Source organism: Chiloscyllium plagiosum, unplaced genomic scaffold (assembly GCF_037043375.1).
Source record: "Chiloscyllium plagiosum isolate Xiang-an unplaced genomic scaffold, Cpla_swu_hap1 HiC_scaffold_44, whole genome shotgun sequence".
NCBI classification, from domain to species: Eukaryota; Metazoa; Chordata; class Chondrichthyes; order Orectolobiformes; family Hemiscylliidae; genus Chiloscyllium; species Chiloscyllium plagiosum.
In genome coordinates this window covers 4,021,096-4,039,953 of record NW_028270182.1, presented here as the reverse complement: position 1 = coordinate 4,039,953, position 18,858 = coordinate 4,021,096, and the positions used below count along the sequence as shown (strand labels likewise).

The 18,858-nt window shown below is 48.3% G+C and overlaps 2 protein-coding genes across 2 annotated transcripts in view; both read right to left on the bottom strand.

The window, feature by feature from the left end:
* Positions 1-425: 425 nt before the first annotated feature.
* LOC122548220 (zona pellucida sperm-binding protein 3-like) lies at positions 426-1,743 on the bottom strand. Its single transcript, XM_087982836.1, has 4 exons — positions 1,462-1,743; positions 785-897; positions 584-687; positions 426-517 (listed from the first exon to the last, which is right to left on the bottom strand). The coding sequence occupies exons 1-4, from the start codon at positions 1,729-1,731 to the stop codon at positions 426-428; spliced, it is 579 nt and encodes a 192-aa protein (XP_087838962.1). The 5' UTR covers positions 1,732-1,743.
* Positions 1,744-5,935: 4,192 nt separating this feature from the next.
* Positions 5,936-18,858, bottom strand: part of polr2a (RNA polymerase II subunit A) — a 32,529-nt gene continuing 19,606 nt past the window's right edge. The window contains exons 16-29 of the mRNA XM_087982899.1: positions 18,270-18,453; positions 17,559-17,730; positions 16,705-16,810; positions 15,536-15,741; positions 14,209-14,433; positions 13,518-13,764; positions 13,236-13,336; positions 12,727-12,834; positions 11,421-11,603; positions 10,480-10,683; positions 9,555-9,741; positions 8,881-8,994; positions 8,615-8,764; positions 5,936-7,873 (exon numbers count right to left, since the gene is read on the bottom strand). Coding sequence (XP_087839025.1) covers positions 6,759-7,873; positions 8,615-8,764; positions 8,881-8,994; positions 9,555-9,741; positions 10,480-10,683; positions 11,421-11,603; positions 12,727-12,834; positions 13,236-13,336; positions 13,518-13,764; positions 14,209-14,433; positions 15,536-15,741; positions 16,705-16,810; positions 17,559-17,730; positions 18,270-18,453 — 3,302 coding nt within the window. The 3' untranslated portion in view covers positions 5,936-6,758. The remainder of the gene's footprint in view (positions 7,874-8,614; positions 8,765-8,880; positions 8,995-9,554; positions 9,742-10,479; positions 10,684-11,420; positions 11,604-12,726; positions 12,835-13,235; positions 13,337-13,517; positions 13,765-14,208; positions 14,434-15,535; positions 15,742-16,704; positions 16,811-17,558; positions 17,731-18,269; positions 18,454-18,858) is intronic.

Genomic DNA, 18,858 nt, shown 5'->3' with positions numbered 1-18,858 from the left:
CCAGGTGCTGGCAGGTGGGACTAGATTGGGTTGGGATATCTGGGCAGCATGGGCGAGTTGGACTGAAGGGTCTGTTTCCATGCTGTACATCTCTATGATGTAGATTCTCTACCAAGAGATGGAGAGATGTGGGAAATTCTGGAACATTATGAGAATGGGCAAGGATATTAACAAGGGGAGTGGGTCTGTATTCTTGGATTTTTTCCAGAATGGATTAGCTCATTGAAAAAAACAGCATACAAGATAGGTACAGTAAGAATCTCTCCCCATTTTATGGGGTTCAAGAACCAGGGGACACCGTCTCCGATTAAAAGGAGACCTTTTATAGTTGAAGATAGAGGGTGGTGGAGACACTGGGGCATGATCATTCAGGACCAAGGTTGATGAATTCAGACATTAAAGAGGGGATGGTCAGGAGTAAGAGGTCAGTCATGTAGTTCGATTGGAGAGCAGTCTAGAAGTCCTGGTCTCTCTACTGCCCCCATTTCAGCAAGTGCACACAACATTGGAGGATCACCTTAAAAAGGTGAAATCAGTTCAAGGGACCCAATTGGTTACCACCTTTCACACTCCCTACACCTACCAGTCATGAGGGCAAGGAAGAATTTCAGGGAGTTGTGTCCAACATGAGTAGAGCTGAATGGCACCCAGGTTGGTTCAATAGCTTCACCACTGACATTCCCCTTCCTAAAAAAAAAAGGAAAAAAATCAGATAGACAGTGGGAGGTTCATAAACAGTCAGGTAACAGGAGAACTAGGAAAGAGGGGGAAAACACAGACCTACCTGGGATAATGACACTCAATGGGAATAGTGACTGGATTGGTACGAACAATAATCTGCTTCACTGGGGGCAGGTAATGCAGGCTGGTCTTGTAAATAAGATCATCCACATCCAACTACAGGGACAGAAACAGTACCATTTAGTAAAGATCACCCACTTAGTGATTCTAACTGTAGAGGGAATAAAACATTAGGAAATCCTGAAAAAATATATTCTACATAAGTAGAATTAGAATCCATTCCAATTCTATTGTGGTTCTCCCAAGAGGAGGAGAAAGCTAGAGACTATAAAAATCAGAGTGGATTCTGGAGGGGAGTACGATGGAGGGTTTGTAGGGAGTGATCCACAACAGATAAAAGGAGGAGGAGTGTCAAACTCAGCGCTAGAGGAAGTCACAACTTTGAGCTTGTACAAAGTTCTCCAACTAATGGGAAAAGGGAGGGGTTCTGCAGCATTGTATGAGGATGGGAAGTGTTGATGAGGAGAGTGGACCTTTATTCGTTGGCAGTTTAGAGTGAGTGATCTCACCCTTCCCCACCCCACCCACGGGCAAGGGGGCTAGAACCGATAGACAATCTTATCAAGAGATAGATAGATATATAGAATCAACTTAGTGTCGATTTAGTTAAGGGCGTTTCCTCAGCCCCCTTCTCGGAAGAAACCAAAGCTAGCCACTTACCGTCCTCCTGGCGCCACACTGATGCAGTGGTGTACGGAACAGCAGCGTCCCATTCCGGGGCTCCACTCGGCTGAAACTGCAGTTACCTAGTATCAGGTGCTTGGCATTGACCAGGTAACCCGTTCCGAACAAATCCAAGGGCACAGCTACCGACATGGAGCCCTCCTCGCACCGTACGGTAACCCGGGGCTTCACTCCTGTGGCGGCGCTAGTATGGAGCGTCAGGGCCGAACGGCCAGCCGAGGCCAGTCTATCTCCCCGTGGCCTCATACCTCTCCTACCATTCGCGGTATGGGTTGGCAGGACTAAAAGCAGCCCTAGGAACACAGTGAGTCTACACAGAAACCACATCATTGGAAAGCCTACTGATAGGATGAAGGGAGGGGGCCGAATGGTCCGTTTATATGGAGCATCTGTAGCCCTCCCGTTATTCGTCGTTTAGGCTCAATGCAGTTTACTCCCTCCCACAAAATACCCAGGCATTACCTGGTCAATCACAGCATTAATTGATTGAGATTTGGAAATCCTAACTCATTCCAATAGGCCCTTTATTACCTCCGACGAGGAATCCCTGAGAATCTAAGGATGAAATTACGGGCTATTATCGTGCAGTGGTAGTGTCCCTGCCTCTGAGCCAGTCCCTCTTGCTCCAAATCTGAACAGGTTAATTCAAAAATATAGGCGAAAGTGAGGACTGCTGATGAAGGGCTTTTGCCCAAAACGTTGATTTTCCTGCTCCTCCGATGCTGCCTGACCTGCTGTGCTTTTCCAGCACCACTCTGATCTTAATTCAAAAGTATATTCAAACAAAAACTGTTAAGGAGGAAATTTGGAGACTCTTCCACCTCCCAAGATTTCAAGATTTCTTCATCACTCTGTGGTTAGGGATGTCATGTTGACTCAGTGGCTGGCACTGCAGTGCCAGGGACCTGGGTTTGATTCCACCCTCAGGTGACTGTGTGGAGTTTGCACACTCTCCCCGTGTCTGTGTGGGTTTCCTCCGCATGCTCCAGTTTCCTCCTACAGTCCAGGGAAATGCAAGGTTTTGGGGATAGGGTGGGGGGTTGGGTCTACGTGGGATGCTCTTTGGAGGGTTGGTGTAACCTGATGGGTCGAATGACCTGCTTCCATACTGCAGGGACTTTATGCTACTTCCTTCTACTATCACATGGAGAAATGCTTTGCCCCAGAGAGTGGGAGGAATGTGGGACTCCCTCCCTCAGGGAGTGGTTGAGGGGAATAGTGTCAATACATTGAAGTGGCCAGGGGAAGTGGTTAAATACATCAGGGAGCAGGAACAGCACAGAGCAGACGGGCCAAAGGCTTGTTCTCTCAGCTTGGTGTGCCTGAGTCACATTTTCAGCCTTGACTCCCCACTCCCACCAACATTCACATTTGGAAAATGAAAATTGTGTGTTGCTCTGAGTTAACATTGTGCATGTATAACTAATGGTTTATCGTTTGTGATGATTATAAAGGTATCACTTGTACGTTCTCATTGCTCGACACGTTTCACAGAATCAGTGGGGACGATGGAACTGCTGGCAATGTGGGATTCGGAACACAAACAGGGCCGCCACGATCTTATTGAACAGTGGAGCAGGCTTGAGGGACTGAATGGCCTCTTCCTGTTACTAATCTGTCTCTGTCGAATTTTTACTGTCATGTGGCTCAGATGATCCAAAGCTATGAAAACAGTCATGGGATAGTTTAGTGGACGATTTGCATGGCCAATAATTATTCTGATAGTGTCAGCTGGATTAAATTTAAGTTCATTTGCTATTATTTACTGGTTCACGGTTTTGTCAAAGTCAAGTGGATTTGATAATTTGTAAAACTGTTACAGAAACAGCATGAGGCGTATAACGTGAAATTCTGGGGAAGACTGCAATGGACAATATGTGGAAATTGATATGTACATCAGTACAGACGGATTCCATTCAGTTCTAGAGCCATCGAGCTTTACAGCATGGAAATAGACCTTTTCATCCCACTCACTCACCCTGACCAGATATCCTAAATCTTGTCCCATTTGTATAGGAGTTGTATGAATCCAGAGGCATCCACATTGGGTTGTGGGTTTGAAGTCACATGTAGGCCAGACTGGGTAAGAACAGCAGATTTCCCTCCTTAGAGAACCAGATAGAAGTCAGGTTCAACTGAGGCAGTTGACAGGGGCAGTAGATGGTTATTTGGATAGAAATGGCACAGAGATGGGTAGAAGGGGGAAAGGTAGGAGATTGGCCTCCTGCTGCAATGTCACAATTGTGTGACTTAATGTCAATGGACAGTGATTATGTAGGAGGAGAAAGTGAGGGCTACAGATGCTGGAGATCAGAGCTGAAAATGTGTTGCTGGAAAAGCGCAGCAGGTCAGGCAGCATCCAAGGAGCAGGAGAATCGATGTTTCGGGATTCCTGAAGAAGGGCTTATGCCCGAAACGTCGATTCTTCTGCTCCTTGGATGCTGCCTGACCTGCTGCGCTTTTCCAGCAACATATTTTCAACAGTGATTACGTAGTCAACATTGGACAGGTTTTAATTTGCCAAATCCAATTTCACCATCTGATTTGGCAGGCCTTGAATTCACATTCCCAGAATATTAGCCTGAGCTTTCAGAATACAGGTTCAATGACATTGCCAATGTGCCACTCCCCTCGAGGTCTTTCTATCTAGCTAATAGCCCTAACTTGCAACTTGTTGAAGCAGGTTGATTTGCAGAGGGACCTGGGTGTCTTGGTGTATGTATTGCAGAAGGTTGGTCTGTAGGTACAAGTAATTAGGAAGGCAAATGGAATCTTATCCTTCATTGCTAAAGGGATTGGGTTTAAAAGCAGAGAGGTTATGTTACAGGTGTACAAGGTGCTGGTGTGACCACATCTGGAGTACTGCATGCAGATTTGGTCTCCTTAAGAAATGATGTACTGGCACTGGAGGGGGTGCAGAGGAGATTCACTAGATTGATTCCAGAATTGAGGGGGTTGCCTTATGAGGAGAGACTGAGTATATTGGATTTTATTATTTGGAATTTAGAAGGATGAGGTGGATCTTGTAGAAACACAAAATTATGAAGGGAATTGATAAAATAGAAATAGATAGGATGTTTCTGCTGGTTGGTGGAATTAGGACAAGAGGGTGTGGCCTTAAGATTAAAGGAAACAGGTTTAGCACTGAACTGAGAAGGAACTTCTTCACCCAGAGAGTTGTTAATCTATGGAATTCCTTACCCAGGGAAGTAGCTGACACTACTTCAGCAATTGCTTTTAAAGCCAAGGTAGATACCTTTTTGAAAAATAAATTAAGGGATATGGTGAAAATGTGGGTGAGTGGAGTGGAGTCCACAAAGTGATGGGAGTAGTGGAGCAGGCTTGAAGGGCCAGAACAGCTTACTCCTGCTCCTAGTTCTTATGTTCTAGCCTGGATAACAGCAAGACAGCATATACCCAATCAAGCCAAGCCTTACATAGCACGAGAGGTTTGCTCAGAATCCACACCATCACCAATTGTTCAAACCAGAAGCTGCTTGACCTACTGACCATTTGCATCATTTTATTTTTATTTCCGATTTGCAGTTTTCCTTCACACACCTTGAAGCAAAGTGCCTTTTTAAAATATTAATTCCTATGACATCAGCATGTTTAACAAGACCAGCATTTATCACCCTGTCCCTAGTTGCCCCCCTTGAGAAGGTGGGGGGGGGTGAGCTGCCTTCTTGACCCGCTGCAGTCCACATGCTGTAGGGTAGACCCACAATGTCCCATAGGGAGGGAATCCCAGGATTCTGACCCAGCCACACTGAAGGAACAGCAATATATATCCAAGTCAGGATGGTGAGGGGCTCGGAGGGGAACTTGCAGGGGGTGGAGTTGCCATGTATCTGCTGCCCCTTGTCCTTCTAGATGGAAGTGGCCATGGGTTTGGAAGGTGCTGCCTGAGGATCTTTGGTGAGTTTCTGCAGTGCATTTTGTAGATGGTACACACTTCTGCTACTGAGCGTTGGTGGGGGAGGGAGCAAGGGGGTGTTTATGGATGTGGGGCTTATCAGGTGGGGGCTTTGTCCCTGGATGGTGTCAAGCTTTGAGTTGTTGGAGCTGCCCCCCTCCACGGCAAGTGGGGAGTATTCCCTCACCCTCCTGACTTGTGCCTTTTCAATGGTAGGACAGGCTTTGGGGAGTCAGGAATTTTCCCCTGGCAGTAGTGTCTTGGACCAGATGTCACTGTCTCAGCATAAAAGGGAGTCAGGTGGTGAGTTACTTCCTACAGGATTCCCAGCCTCTGATCTGCTCTTGTAGCCAGTGTTTATATGACTGATCCAGTTCAATTCCTGGTCAATGGAAAGCCCCCAGGATGTTTGTAGTGAGGGCTATGCAGTGGTGATTCCATCACAAACAAAGGTAGGTTGTTGGACAGTCAGGAGGATATTTGAAGAGCACAAAAGCAATTTTTTCAAATGTAAGAACAGAGCCCACGCTCCACAAAAATTAGTAAAACTTTATTTAAGTATATTTCCAACATTTCCAAAGAGAAAACAGGAAAAGACTAGTAAATGTTCTGTACATAAATCAGGCAGGTAAATGCTGCCCCTTTTTTTAAACACCTTTCATATCCTGTTTTTACAGTTAAGTCACAAGAGTCACATCAGAATAAGTCTGTTTAAGAAATGCCCAGTACCCCACCCAACCCTCAAAAAACAAGGGCCCATTCTCCACTGAACAGGAGCTGGAGAGAAGAGAAGGAAATGGTCATTATTTCACATGACCACCCGATTCATTCATCACTGATGCACAACCCTCGAGTGTAACCCAGGGCATGGGCTCCCCTCAAATGGGGTTACACACTCTCCGGTCACCATCCTTAAAGCATTTTTACATCCATGTATAAAGAAACCATTAGGAGCTGAACAGAGCCTTGGTTACCCAGGGAATGTCTGACCAAAAATGGCAAGGAGCATTTATTCCCCACAGAACACACGAATGGAAATTCACACTGGTCCAGGTGCAGGGGGACGGCAAAACAGTGTCTAAAATTCTCACTGCAGCCCAGGGACTGCACCCAGAACTCAAAGGTCAAAACAAAAAGTATATATTCAAAATTATACAGTTTAGATTTTTCCTTCTTCCGTATCTTGCATTTATTTTTAAAAAGCGTTCCAGAATTGCACTGCTCCTTCATTCCCCCAATAGCGTTGTGAAACATCAGCAAGTCCAAGTCCAGTTGAAACCAGGCGAGAGCCTCCATAGTAAGTAGTGCAGACAGGTGCTGACTGCACAGACAGGCTGTAGAAGGGCCAGGTCCTCGCTCAGTTCTCCTCGTCGCTGTCCTCTGGGCTGATGGCTGGGCTTGTGAGGCTGTACGTTGGTGAAGTGGGGGAATAGCCCGGGGAAGTGGGAGAGTAGGTCGAGCCCTTGGGGCTGGTGGGTGAGTAGGTAGGAGAGGTTGGTGAATATTTCGGGGAGGTGGGAGAGTAAGTGGGCGAGGTGGGGGAGTACTTTGGTGAGGTGGGTGTATAGACTGGGGAGGTAGGAGAGTAGGTCGGGCTGGTGGGGGAGTATTTTGGTGTGGTGGGAGAGTAGGTGGGGGAGGTCGGGGAATATTTGGGGCTGGTGGGGCTGTATTTTGGGCTGGTGGGGCTGTATTTGGGAGATGTAGGTGTGTACTCAGGAGAGCTGGGGCTGTAGGAAGGGCTGGTGGGGGAGTACTTGGGGCTGGTCGGAGAGTAACTGGGAGAGCTGGGGCTGTAACTGGGAGAGCTGGGAGTGTAGGTTGGTGACTGAGGGGTGTAGCGAGGGCTGGATGGGGAGTAACTGGGTGAGGTGGGGCTGTAACTGGGAGACGTGGGACTGTAACTGGGTGAGGTGGGACTGTAGTTGGGAGAGGTGGGGGTATAACTGGGGGACGTGGGGCTGTAACTAGGACTGGTGGGGCTGTAGTTGGGAGAGGTGGGGGTATAGTTGGGAGAGGTGGGGGAATAACTAGGAGATGTAGGGGAGTAAGACGGGGAGGTGGGGGAGTAAGACGGAGAAGTGGGGGAGTAAGACGGTGAGGTGGGAGAGTAGGAGGGACTGGTTGGTGAGTAACTGGGTGATGTCGGGCTGTAACTGGGACTAGTTGGTGAGTAACTAGGGGAAGTGGGGGAGTAGCTGGGGCTAGTGGGAGAGTATGAGGGAGAGGTGGGTGAGTACGATGGACTGGTGGGACTGTAACTGGGGGACGTAGGGCTATAACTGGGGCTGGTGGGGCTGTAGCTGGGGCTGGTGGGACTGTAATTGGGGCTGGTGGGTGAGTAGGAGGGGGAGGTGGGACTGTATGAGGGGGAGGTGGGTGAGTAGCTGGGGCTCTGAGGGGTATAACCACCAGGAGACCTTGGCTCATAGGCAGGAGAGGTTGGTGAGTAACTTGGAGACATTGCTCCACCTAGAAAAGGGTAAAACCAGAGAGAGAGCAAGTCAGTCACTGTGCAGACAAACTGAAAACCTAAATCATGGACGTTAACCAAACAGATGACACAGCGACTGGGAAAGACCAAACAGGGTGGTACTTTTACCCTTTAGAAACTAGAACGAGCCAGGACTTGGGAGATTCTCAAACTTCAGAACAAGTTGGAAAGGCAACAGGAGACAGCTATTCTGCTGTTTGAACCAGTTACATTACAGGATAAGATCACTACTAACCTGACTGTGGTCTCAACTGGACCCAGTCCCTGCTGTTAGTCAAACATCTCCCTTTACCTCAGTGAAGGAAGACAGAGCTTCACAGACCCAGGAGGTGGTGTTTTCCACCTCCTGGTCTCAATGTTCAATTTTCACCCTGTCCAGTCCCTTCAGTCAATGCCACAGGGCAGGATTCAGCATTTCAACCTGTCCAGTCCCTTCACCTTCTAGCTTTCAAAAAGATCACTAATCATTCTTCCAAACTAAGGATGGGCCCAACCAACCCACAGAAAGGTAGACAGAAGGATTTCATTATTACAACCAGAACAAACAGTTAATAGTTTAATTCAAATGACTCCAATCCTATCCTATCTGCAGTCCTCAACCTTGTATACAGCATTGACCAGTCAGGCCAAATGGTCTGGAACCCTATCTGCTGTTTGCTGACTCGATCAAAGTCTGTTCCCAGGATTGGGCAGATTACTGAGGGTGATCCATCACTGACCTGGAGATGGGATGTAGGGACTGGATGGCCCAGGGGATCCAGGAGACCCAGGTGTGGGGGACCATGCCGGAGAGTATCCGGGACTGAAGCCGCTGGCATCGGATGCTGCGCTGGGAGAGAAGCCGGCAGCTCCTGGGGTCATTCCACTGCCTATAATAGAAAGAACGGGACAGGAAAAAAAAAATTAATCTTTTCAAATGGTAAAGTCACAGTGAAGGTAGTATTCAGCATCTGTGCAGCTGCTGGCTACTCCGGGAGAAACTTACCCACACTCGGGGACCAGGCTCCATAAGCAGGAGTTGCCCCTTGGTTCCACGGAGTCATAGCTGGTGACATCCCTCCCATTGGGCTGGGGGCAGAACCAAAGAACATCCCAGTAGCTGGAAATTAAAGACAAAAACATTTGTTATTCAGATCAGAGACCAGATCAATGCTATTGGCTTCCATTAGCTCCAGGCCTTCACTTTGAAATTCATGTTTCCAAATCCCTCCGATCTTTCCCACCCATGCCAATCTCAAACCACCTCCTGTTCCAGCCTCTTGTACATTGTTCAACTGCCAGTGCTCCACCAGTGCCCAGTAGAATGCCCCCCTTCCCAAACCCTGCTCCTCTCTCTTTATATAAATATATCTGACCACACGTAGCATTGCCTGGAGGCTTGTGTTCTACACAATTTATCTGTTGAGTGTCAGTGCCCAGAGAGTGAGAGATCAAATGGCTTTTCCAAATGGAATTCCCAGGACCCAAACAAAAACCAACCTTCCCTTCCCTCCACCTCCGCACCCCTTCACACTCAGCTCGAATGCCTCTGCTCTCAGATTATAGCACCAGCCTGTGGACCCTCCTCGCAAAGTTCCTCAGCCAGGTGACTGAATTCAATGGCATCGTTTGTTGTATGTGAACTTGGCAATTGAGAAAAACAAAAAGGGGAAAACTCACGGCCTCCAACTCCCAGGCCTCCGATGTTGGTTGGGATCTCCATGCCGTATTTACATTTCTCAGCATCTAGCAGCAGGTCAAATGAGCCAGTTCCTGCTGGGGCAAGCTGACCCAGCATGATGTTCTCAGACACCCCCTTCATTGGGTCCATCTCCCCGTGAGCTGAGGCCTCCATTAAAACATCCACCTGGTGACAGACAGACAGAGACAAAGGGTTAGTGATGAGAAGGAGGAACAGTGAGTGAGCAGCAGGCCAGGAGAATACACCAGTAGACCCCCTCATTTCTTCAGCTTGCTATTGGAGCTGTAATCCACTGTCTTTTCCCAAAACCTTCCCAGACCAGGATCAGTATCACCTGGGATTCTAGGCAAAAGTGAGGATTGATAAAGGGCTTTTGCCCAAAAGGTTGATTTTCCTGCTCCTCGGATGCTGCCTGACCTGCTGTGCTTTTCCAGCACCACTAATCTAGACTCTCACCTGGGATTCTGCTCAGTGCTGGGTAGCATCTTGCTATGGGGAGGGAGGGGTCTTAGGAACACCTTCCCTCAAATTCAAAACCTTCTCATACTCTATGAAAACCTCATGGAAAGACCCCAGCTGGTATTCTGAAGGAAACAACGCCCCATTTGTGCAGAGCTCCCTACTCGTCTCCAAAACGGGATTGTTATAGCCATCTTGGGTGGGGAAGGTATAAAAGTGAGAGGAAGGCCAAGTCGGAGACAGCCTGGCTTCCCAGCATACCCCTCCCACCATGATCACATGACTCACATCTATGTCACTTCAGTGTCAATTCTCCCCCAGTACTACAGCCCGGACTCAATGACAGCTTCCCTCTACTTCCTAAGCACATTTAACCCGTGTAGCAAACCCCAGCTTGGCTTGTTTGACTGCACCATGCAGAGAATGCTTCTCGTGCACACTTACAGTTTCCTCAAAGGAACACTTCATCAGCGGCCCGGTATCCTGCCGGTTCACCCCGTGACGGGTGATGGCCATCAAGTGGCCCCGACACGTCATGGTGTCGCACAGCAGTGACAAGTGGCGGTAGTTAACGTAGGAGCCATCGAAGGAGATGACGTGATACAGCTCCCGCTCCAAGGCTTTCCGCACTGCTTCAATCCCCAGGACCTGAAACAAGAAGATTCCATCAAAATCCACCCTCAAATTATAGTAACAGTCAAAAGATCACAGACACTGAAAATCAAGACTTTTAAGGAGCCCCTTTTACGATTCAATGTCCCACAGCCCCTCGGTGAGTACTTAATGACAATCTCACAAAGCCACCCTGGGACGGTAAAACACTGGCGTGGATTGGGTAAATAGACACTGTCTTTTCCCTGGGGTGGGGGAGTCCAGAACTAGAGGGCATAGGTTTAGGGTGAAAGGGGAACGTTATAAAGAGGTACCTAAGTTGCATCTTTTTTTTTTTACAGGAAGGGTGGTATGTGTATGGAATGAGCTGCCAGAGGAAGTGGGAGGAGGTTGGGACAATTACAGCATTTAAAAGGCATCGGGATGGGAATAGGAATAGGAGGGTTAGAGGCATATGGGCCGGGTGCTGGCATATGGGACTATATTAGGTTAGGATATCTGGTCAGCATGAACAAGTTAGACCAAAGGGTCTGTTTCCGTGCTGTACAGCTCTGACTCAGAGCCAGATTTTGAAAAAGGTCCACCCTTTGGTTAAAACAGAGTTTGTGCAAGAGGCTGGAATTAAAGGAAAGCTGTAATCCGGGCATCTCAGTGAGGTGTGGAGATTACAGAGGTGGGGTCAAGGCATTACCAGGAACAGAAACCATGACATTGCTGACCATAGTTAATCAAGCTCCACCCCAGGATGACAGGGAGCAGAATCCTGGAGTTACCGTGAAGATCTCCACAATGTCGTTAGACGTTGTACGGACTGGATCCACATCCTTCTCACTCAGCACCCTCATCAGGCTGACTCCATCTGTCTCCAGAATCCACTCCTGCAGAGCCTTAAATTCCCCATCCTCAGTGATGATGATTTTCTTCTTGTTGTCAGTCTGAGGGAGATGCATGTACACCTGGAGTGGGCAGAGACCACAGCACAGATGGGGAGAGTGTGTTAAATTCAAGCAACAAACCAGGCAGATTACAGGGAGCTATCATTTCTACTCAAGAATGCCTAGGGTAGACTACAGACACCAGGGGTAAGTTTATGGTTGTCACAGGAGGCAACGAGCAGCCTGGTACAGTAATTCAGAGCAGGACAATGTCCTAAAGCTGTAGTAAATACAGAGTAAGGAGGTATGAGGGAAAAACCATGTTAATAAAGCCAGAATCCAAATTTTTGCAATTTTCTGTTTAAGAAGGATATTTTGCCATTGTCCCAGTTTAGGAAGAGTGCACTAACTTTCAATCATTGGGTCTACAGCACCCAAACAGGCCATTTGGCCCATCTGTTCCATGATGGCATTTCACATGAGCTGTCACCCTTCCCACAGCATGCCTGGTCTCTATCCTCCCTCCAATGTTGATCCAACAGCCTGTTGAGGGTATTGGGGGTCACTGCCTCAGCCTTTACCTGGGGAAGTGAATTCCACATTTACTCGCTCTCTGGATGAAATGGTTTCTCCTCGTTCCTCATGGGATTAGTCAGATAGTCACTGGCTTGTACCAACTCCCCCACTTTTCAATTCAAGACAAACTGGCATGTATCAGATTTTCAGAATGGCCAGCATTTCGTTTGCCAATGAACCACTAGATTGTTCTGGTGCAGGTTGCCACTCAGCCCATCGGATTCACACCAGCATGGAGTACTTTATTTAACTCCATTCCGTCTCTCCTATCCATTTTAGGATTTCCGATTTGACGAGTTAGTGCCAGTATTTCACCGAAAGGCCTTAGTGAATGGAAGTGACATGCACCACTATCCGGAGAACCTCTGCTTTGGAAGAAAAGGTATAATTCTTAAATCCTGAGAATCAAGGGGCACAGGGGAGAGATTGAAAATGGGGTAATTTAGACGATTAACATGATCCTTCTAAATGGGAGAGCAGGCTGAAAAGGCCCAATGGCCTATCTCTGCTCCTGGTTTCAATGATTCGTACTGCATTGCTTCATCCACCTGAATGTAGCATTCCAATCCAGATACCAGGGGTCAGGCCAATTGCTGGCTGTTACCACCTTGATTATCTGGGGACTCACCTTGCTGATCTGCTCTATCCCCTGTAGTGTCATGTCAGTCAGCATGTTCGACTCAATACAGCGAAGGAATACATCGTCATCCATCTTATCGACCACCTCCTCCTCTTGCTGCAACCAAACAGGCAGCGTTACAGTCACTTCAGGCAAAAACATTACACAGGACAGAAAAGGCAATCCTTCCTGCTTCATTAAGGCTCCCAACTGCCTAAACCCTCACAATCGTGTGCACACTGTTGGAAAAGCACAGCAGGCCAAGCAGCATTCTCCTGCTCCTCAGATGCTGCCTGACCTGCTGCACTTTTCCAGCGGCACACGAGACTCTGATCTCCAGCATCTGTCGTCTTCACTTTCTCCTAAACCCTCCCAGGTCAGGGACAGCACAGGGTTAGAGTAAAGCTCCCCTTACATTCCCAGAACAGGGACAGTACAGGGTTAAGGTACAAAGCTCCCTCTACACTGTCCCCCTCATTACTGGTGCAGCACTCCCAGGGTCCCACATCTAAACTCACCTCTTGAAATTTATTCTCGTCACTGTTCATGATCCGGATTCGGAGAACCAGTTTCTCTGCGTTGTCATCATTAAAGATGCAGTTTAAATCATCACCAAAACCTGTTGGGTAGAATGTATCACATGAGGTTATATTGTGAGATGGCACAGAGCTAGAGACTGACATTATATTGATAGATTTTGACAACACAACTGGCCACATTTCACACTGCTGAGTAGGAAACCCACATCTATTATCACTTCAGACAGGCCGAAGGGAGAGTATAACTGCCAAGTTTCTCACCAGCGTTGATTTTTTCTGCGATCTGCTCCATGGTCAGCTTTCGGTCAGTCATGTGCTTGCGGTCAAGCTCGATACGGAGGAGCCAGGGGGAGATCCTGGTCACATCAAAGTCTGGCATTTCATAGTAGACATTGACCCATTCCTGGTCCTCTGACACCACAGTGTTCTGGGGGTCAGGGTCATAATAGATGGCAGTATTGGCAGTGACCTTCCTCAGGGTGGTGTGCTCCAATCGACAGAGAATATCCTGGAAGAACAGGTAGCAGGCATCATAGCACAGCAAGTTTCCTGACCTGGGGATACCACCTCACATTGGGACAGCGCTGCCTGGGTATTCTGCTTCACGCAGAGTCGAGACTGAACACAATGTTCAGGTAACAGGGACAAGTGCGCACACAGTTTGAGGTGATTCTGCAGCACCTTTCCCAAATCCCAAGGTGTTTTTACAACCTCGGTACTTCAGCAGTCACTGTTGTAATACAGGCAGAAGCCCATTTACACCCGACCAGCTCCCATAGGCAAACTACATACCTAAACAATAGCAATTAACTATCCTTCTCTAAGACACCAACAACTGCACACACTACTCCAGCTGGGGTCAAAGCAGTGCCATATACAAGTTCAGCATCACCTCATCTCAGTCTAAAACAGTAACGCCCTTGCTCCTAGGGAAAGAGGCTTGATCACATACCTTGGCACGTTCTGCATCCCGGGCAGACTGGCCCAGCAGGAAGACAGTAAGGGAGGGGGTCTTAGGCTTCTTTGAGATGTTGATCAGCTCCTTCAGACGAGGGACACCCAGCGTGACATTCTTGGCTGACACTCCGGCATAGTGGAAGGTGTTCAGGGTCATCTGTGTGGCAGGCTCTCCCAGCGACTGGGCAGCCAAAGCACCCACCATCTCACCAGGGTGTGCCTACATAGCAGAACCGGAGGGAGGGGGAAGAAAGGGAGGGGGAAAAAGTAGTTAGCAAGGTTTCAAGCACAGACTTCAACTCCATAGCTTCACAAACAGTAGTTGAACAGATACCATCTCTCCTGAGATGGGTAACCCAGCCTATCCTAGTACACCAACTGCTAGCTGCTTCCACAGACTAGGCCCAGTAGATCACTCAGCTAGACCTTATTCACCTGACATTTTTGGCAACGACCAGTCATTTGACTGCAGTGGACATCACAAGACACAGTCATACTGCATGGAGACAGACCCTTGGGTCCAATTACTCCAGACTGATCATAATCCCAAACTACACTAGTCCCACCTGCCTGCTTCTGGCCCTTACATCCCTCCAAACCTTTTCTTTTCATGTACTTCTATAACATTTGAATTTATTGCCACATGCACCCCCCCCACCTCACTCATTCCACATGCGAGCCACCCTGAAAAAATTGCCCCTCGGGATTTTTAAAATCTTTCCCCTCTCTGTAAACCTACGCTCTGGTTTTGAACTCCCCTACCCTGGGGGAAAAAAGACCTTGGCTATTCACTGTATCCATGCCCCTTCATTTTTATACACCTCTAAAGGTCAACCCTCAGCCTCCTATACAAGGTGGATCTGGATTCTCTGGAGACAGTGCCTGCTACTGGCCATCAACTGTGACAAAGTTGAATTAGAGAGCAGCAGGATCCCCACACTGTCAGTGAGCAGACCCAGCACTGAGTTTAGGCTGATTCCCAGGATAGCAGGAGAATTGAGTAGAGATGCCCTTCAATTGTCTGGTGTGTGTAGAGGAATAAGGAGTGATCATATTGAAACATACGAGGTTCAGACAGAAGCTGGCAGGTGAGACACTGATGGGAGGTTTCAGCAGAGGAGGGTCACAGACCCAGGACGAGGGCCCAGCCATTCCAGAATGGAGTACTAGGCAAGGAGCCCAGTTTCAAGGCGGGGCAATGGAGTTAAACATACACTGGTCAGCCACAACTGAATAGATTGGAGAACTGGTTCAGAGTGGGCCATCTCTCCCTGTTAAAGTCTGCAGTCAGCAGTCTCCTTTCCACCCAGCCAAATACGTACGATAGACTGATTGAACTTGGCTTCGATCTCCCCCAGCAGCCACTCGAAGGCCTCTCCGCTGAGTCGGAACTCCTCGGTCATCCGCCGGCTGCACAGGGTGGAGCGCAGGTGGATGTTAAACAGCAGCGTGGCATTCTCCTGAGCCTGACGACTCAGTGGGTCATCGCCGTTCACAATGATCAGCTTCTTACTCAGCTCCTTCACCCCTGCAAAGACAGCATTCTCACTATCAAACCACACAATGGTTAGAGGCTGTTTGGCCTAGTCTGACTGTGCTGGCGTTTCTCTCCTAGTCTTAATGGAACCTCCAGCAGGGCCTGACGCAGCCTATTCCAGACTAACCACCATATAGGAAAGTGAAGCAGCCCCTCGTAGTAGAGCAGGCTCTTAGTAAAGGAATTCAGTGCCTCTCCTCACAAAAATGCAAATGTTTCCTTCAATGGGGGAGGTGCTAGTTTAGTCAATGTCACTGGTCCAACAGCCTCGCCTCCAGACCGATACTCTGAGGACAAGTTCAAATCCCACAGCTGTAACTGGTGAAATCTGAACTCTGTCACATTGAGAAAGCTTAATGGCAGCCATGTTACTGTCAATTGTCTTAAAAATCAATCTGGTTCACTAATGTCCTTTGGGGAAGGAAATCTGCCAACCTTGCCCAGTCTGGCCTACCCATGACTCCAGAGCCACTGCAAATGTGGCTACAAAAACAGCCTGGCTATACAGCTCAGTTCAGGAGCAATGAAGGACCAACAAATGCTGGCCTTTCCCAGAAACACCCACATCTCAAAAGATTCTTCTAAATAGGAGAACTAAGAGCAGAATTTAACACTCGAGCCCAGTGTTGTAACATCTTCAGGCCCTCCTGCTGTTCCCCATCTTTAAGCTCTGCTAATGCCCAGTTTTCTGTATTCCTTCAATTCTCACTCCCCCACTCAGCCATAGTTTCAGCTGCCTGCACTCCAATGGATCTTTGCAGAGTTCCAATGTCCTTTCCATTTTCATTAGAATTAAACGTGATTTTCTTGTGGGGGAGGGGGCTGTGCGCACATGGGCAAAACCGGATCATTCAGTAACACCAGCCAATCTCAGAGCTGAACAACCCTCTTTGTGCTGCACAATTCTCACACTAAGCTCCCAACAGGACCTTCAATCTGACCTTCATTACTGACCTTCAATCACACGGATCGGATGCAGATCAGTCACTGTCCGGGTGTTAATGTGGAAGATTTTTTGCGCGTTCCAGATCATACGCAAGAGGTTACAGGGCAGCACCACCTGAAGGCAGGGAAAGATAGTTAGCAAGAAGCAATCCTGCACCCAATCACCAGTCTCAGACTGGACCGGACCGGGGTAAGAATGCAATTTCCATAAAATATCCTCAAATATCCAACCAAGCTGTTCAGGAATGTTCACACCCCCAGAGCAGATGGGATGTGAATCCAGGCTTCCTGGTCCCAAGTTGGGACACTAAATGCACCACAAAACCTCCAGCACCAATTATTCAGAACGCACCAATTTGATTTAATATTGTCACATGTTCACTAACCAGACAAACCATACCTTACAGATTGTCCCAGTGAGAGAACAGAATGCAGAAGTGCAGTGTTGGTTAATAGGTCTCAAGGACAGCAAGGTGATTGACAAAACTTTACATGACATGGCATGGATAGCAAAAACAGTCACCACCTAGAACCTCGGGGCACAGACATCCCCCAGGTGGACAGAAGATTGGCATCAACTGGCAAGACATGGCAGGGAAGGGTATCAGACTGTGGGAAAGCATTACTGACAAGGAGCACCCCCTCCCCTCCGGCACTGCCCAGGGAGTCAGCACAAAGTGAGTGGGGAGAATGTAGCATACAGGAGAGATGGCAACCTTACTGCCCATGGAGTCAATGGGTGGAGGGAACTCCCCTGCCAACACAAGGGGGGGATGGATTAGTTGCTGTTTAGTGGGCTCCAAGATGTGTTAGAAACAAACACTGCATCTCCCTGAAACTCCCAACAAGCCTATCTCTCCTACCTTGCTGTCTCCAGTGGGGAACACAGCCCTCAGAACCTCTCGGTCTTCCTTCATCTTCTCAAACTCCACCTCCAGGTCATTCTGGATGGCAGCATTGCTGAGGATCTCCTTCACAATGTCTTCCTGTAAGGTCCTGCGTAGACTTCGCTCATTAGTGTACTCCAGTTTGAACCTGCAGGAAGATCAAATCAGTCATAGGGTCAGAAATTCCCCAAAACCTGTCACATCCTTCCTCCACTGGGTTAACCCCTCAAACCTCTCACCAGCATTGTCCGGATCCAAAGGAATGGAAACCACTCACACCTTCCGCAGTGTATCAATCTAACTGAACAAAACTGGTCATCTTCAGCAGCCAAGACTATACTGTCCCAGTGAGACCCCAACCACAGCAGGCCCAGTACTGCACAGTGTCCCAGTGAGAGACCCCCTAACCACAGCGGGCCCAGTACAGCAGTGTCCCAGTGAGAGACCCCCTAACCACAGCAGGCCCAGTATGGCACAGTGTCCCTGTGAGAGACCCCCTAACCACAGCGGGCCCAGTACTGCATCGTTGTTCGTTTTGGAATGGTCATCACCTGAAACATGAGGTTTCTTTCCTGCCATTTCAGAGACCTGCTGAGCCCCCTGTTCATTTTATCATTGCCTGTTTCCAACATTAAACACTGAGGTTGAAATGCCCGTGAACCTAGTAAGGGGGCAGAGGACACTCACTTCTTCTCGAAGTTTTTGTGGGATGGTTTCACTGATGCCAAGTTCTGGAACTCCACACTCTCCCCTGCCAGCCCATCCTCTCCATAACGTAGCTGGATCACTTGGTTGATGGAGTTGCGAACCGTTGCGTCATATTTTACCATCACCGATTCCATGGACTTGATCAACCTTCTCTGGATATAACCTGAGGGGCAGGGGAAGAGGAGAACCCTCCATTATAAAATTATCAGGCAACAGCAGCATCAATCACCAGCCTCAAAAGACGAAGTACATTTGCCAGTAAAAGGAGTTTAATGTAGTACTTGATAATCTCACACCCAAGAGCTCTCTCCAGCCCTGCCTGGTGGTTCTTGAAGTGTTGTTACTGTGGGGCCATCTGCCCCTCTGACTGATTAATCTGTACAGGAGGGAGTGCTGCACTGTCCAAGTAGCTGCCATCTCTGGAGACAATCTTCACCCTCTAGTAAACCAAAACCCTCCAGCTCCAATCCGAAGAACAGGGGAAAGATTTGCATCCCTCACCCCAACAAAAGCGGAATTATACACTCACTGTGGGATAGGGCGGTGCTTAAGTTACCCACTGCCTCTC

Bases quoted from the DNA above. Each gene is read 5' to 3' on its own strand.
- LOC122548220 (XM_087982836.1), bottom strand. From the start codon at position 1,731: ATGAGGCCACGGGGAGATAGACTGGCCTCGGCTGGCCGTTCGGCCCTG. The intron at 898-1,461 runs GTAAGTGGCTAG...CTGTCCCTGTAG, and splicing joins AGTGTGGCGCCAGGAGGACG to TTGGATGTGGATGATCTTAT. The intron at 518-583 runs GTAGGTGTAGGG...CACCTTTTTAAG, and splicing joins CTTCCTTGCCCTCATGACTG to GTGATCCTCCAATGTTGTGT.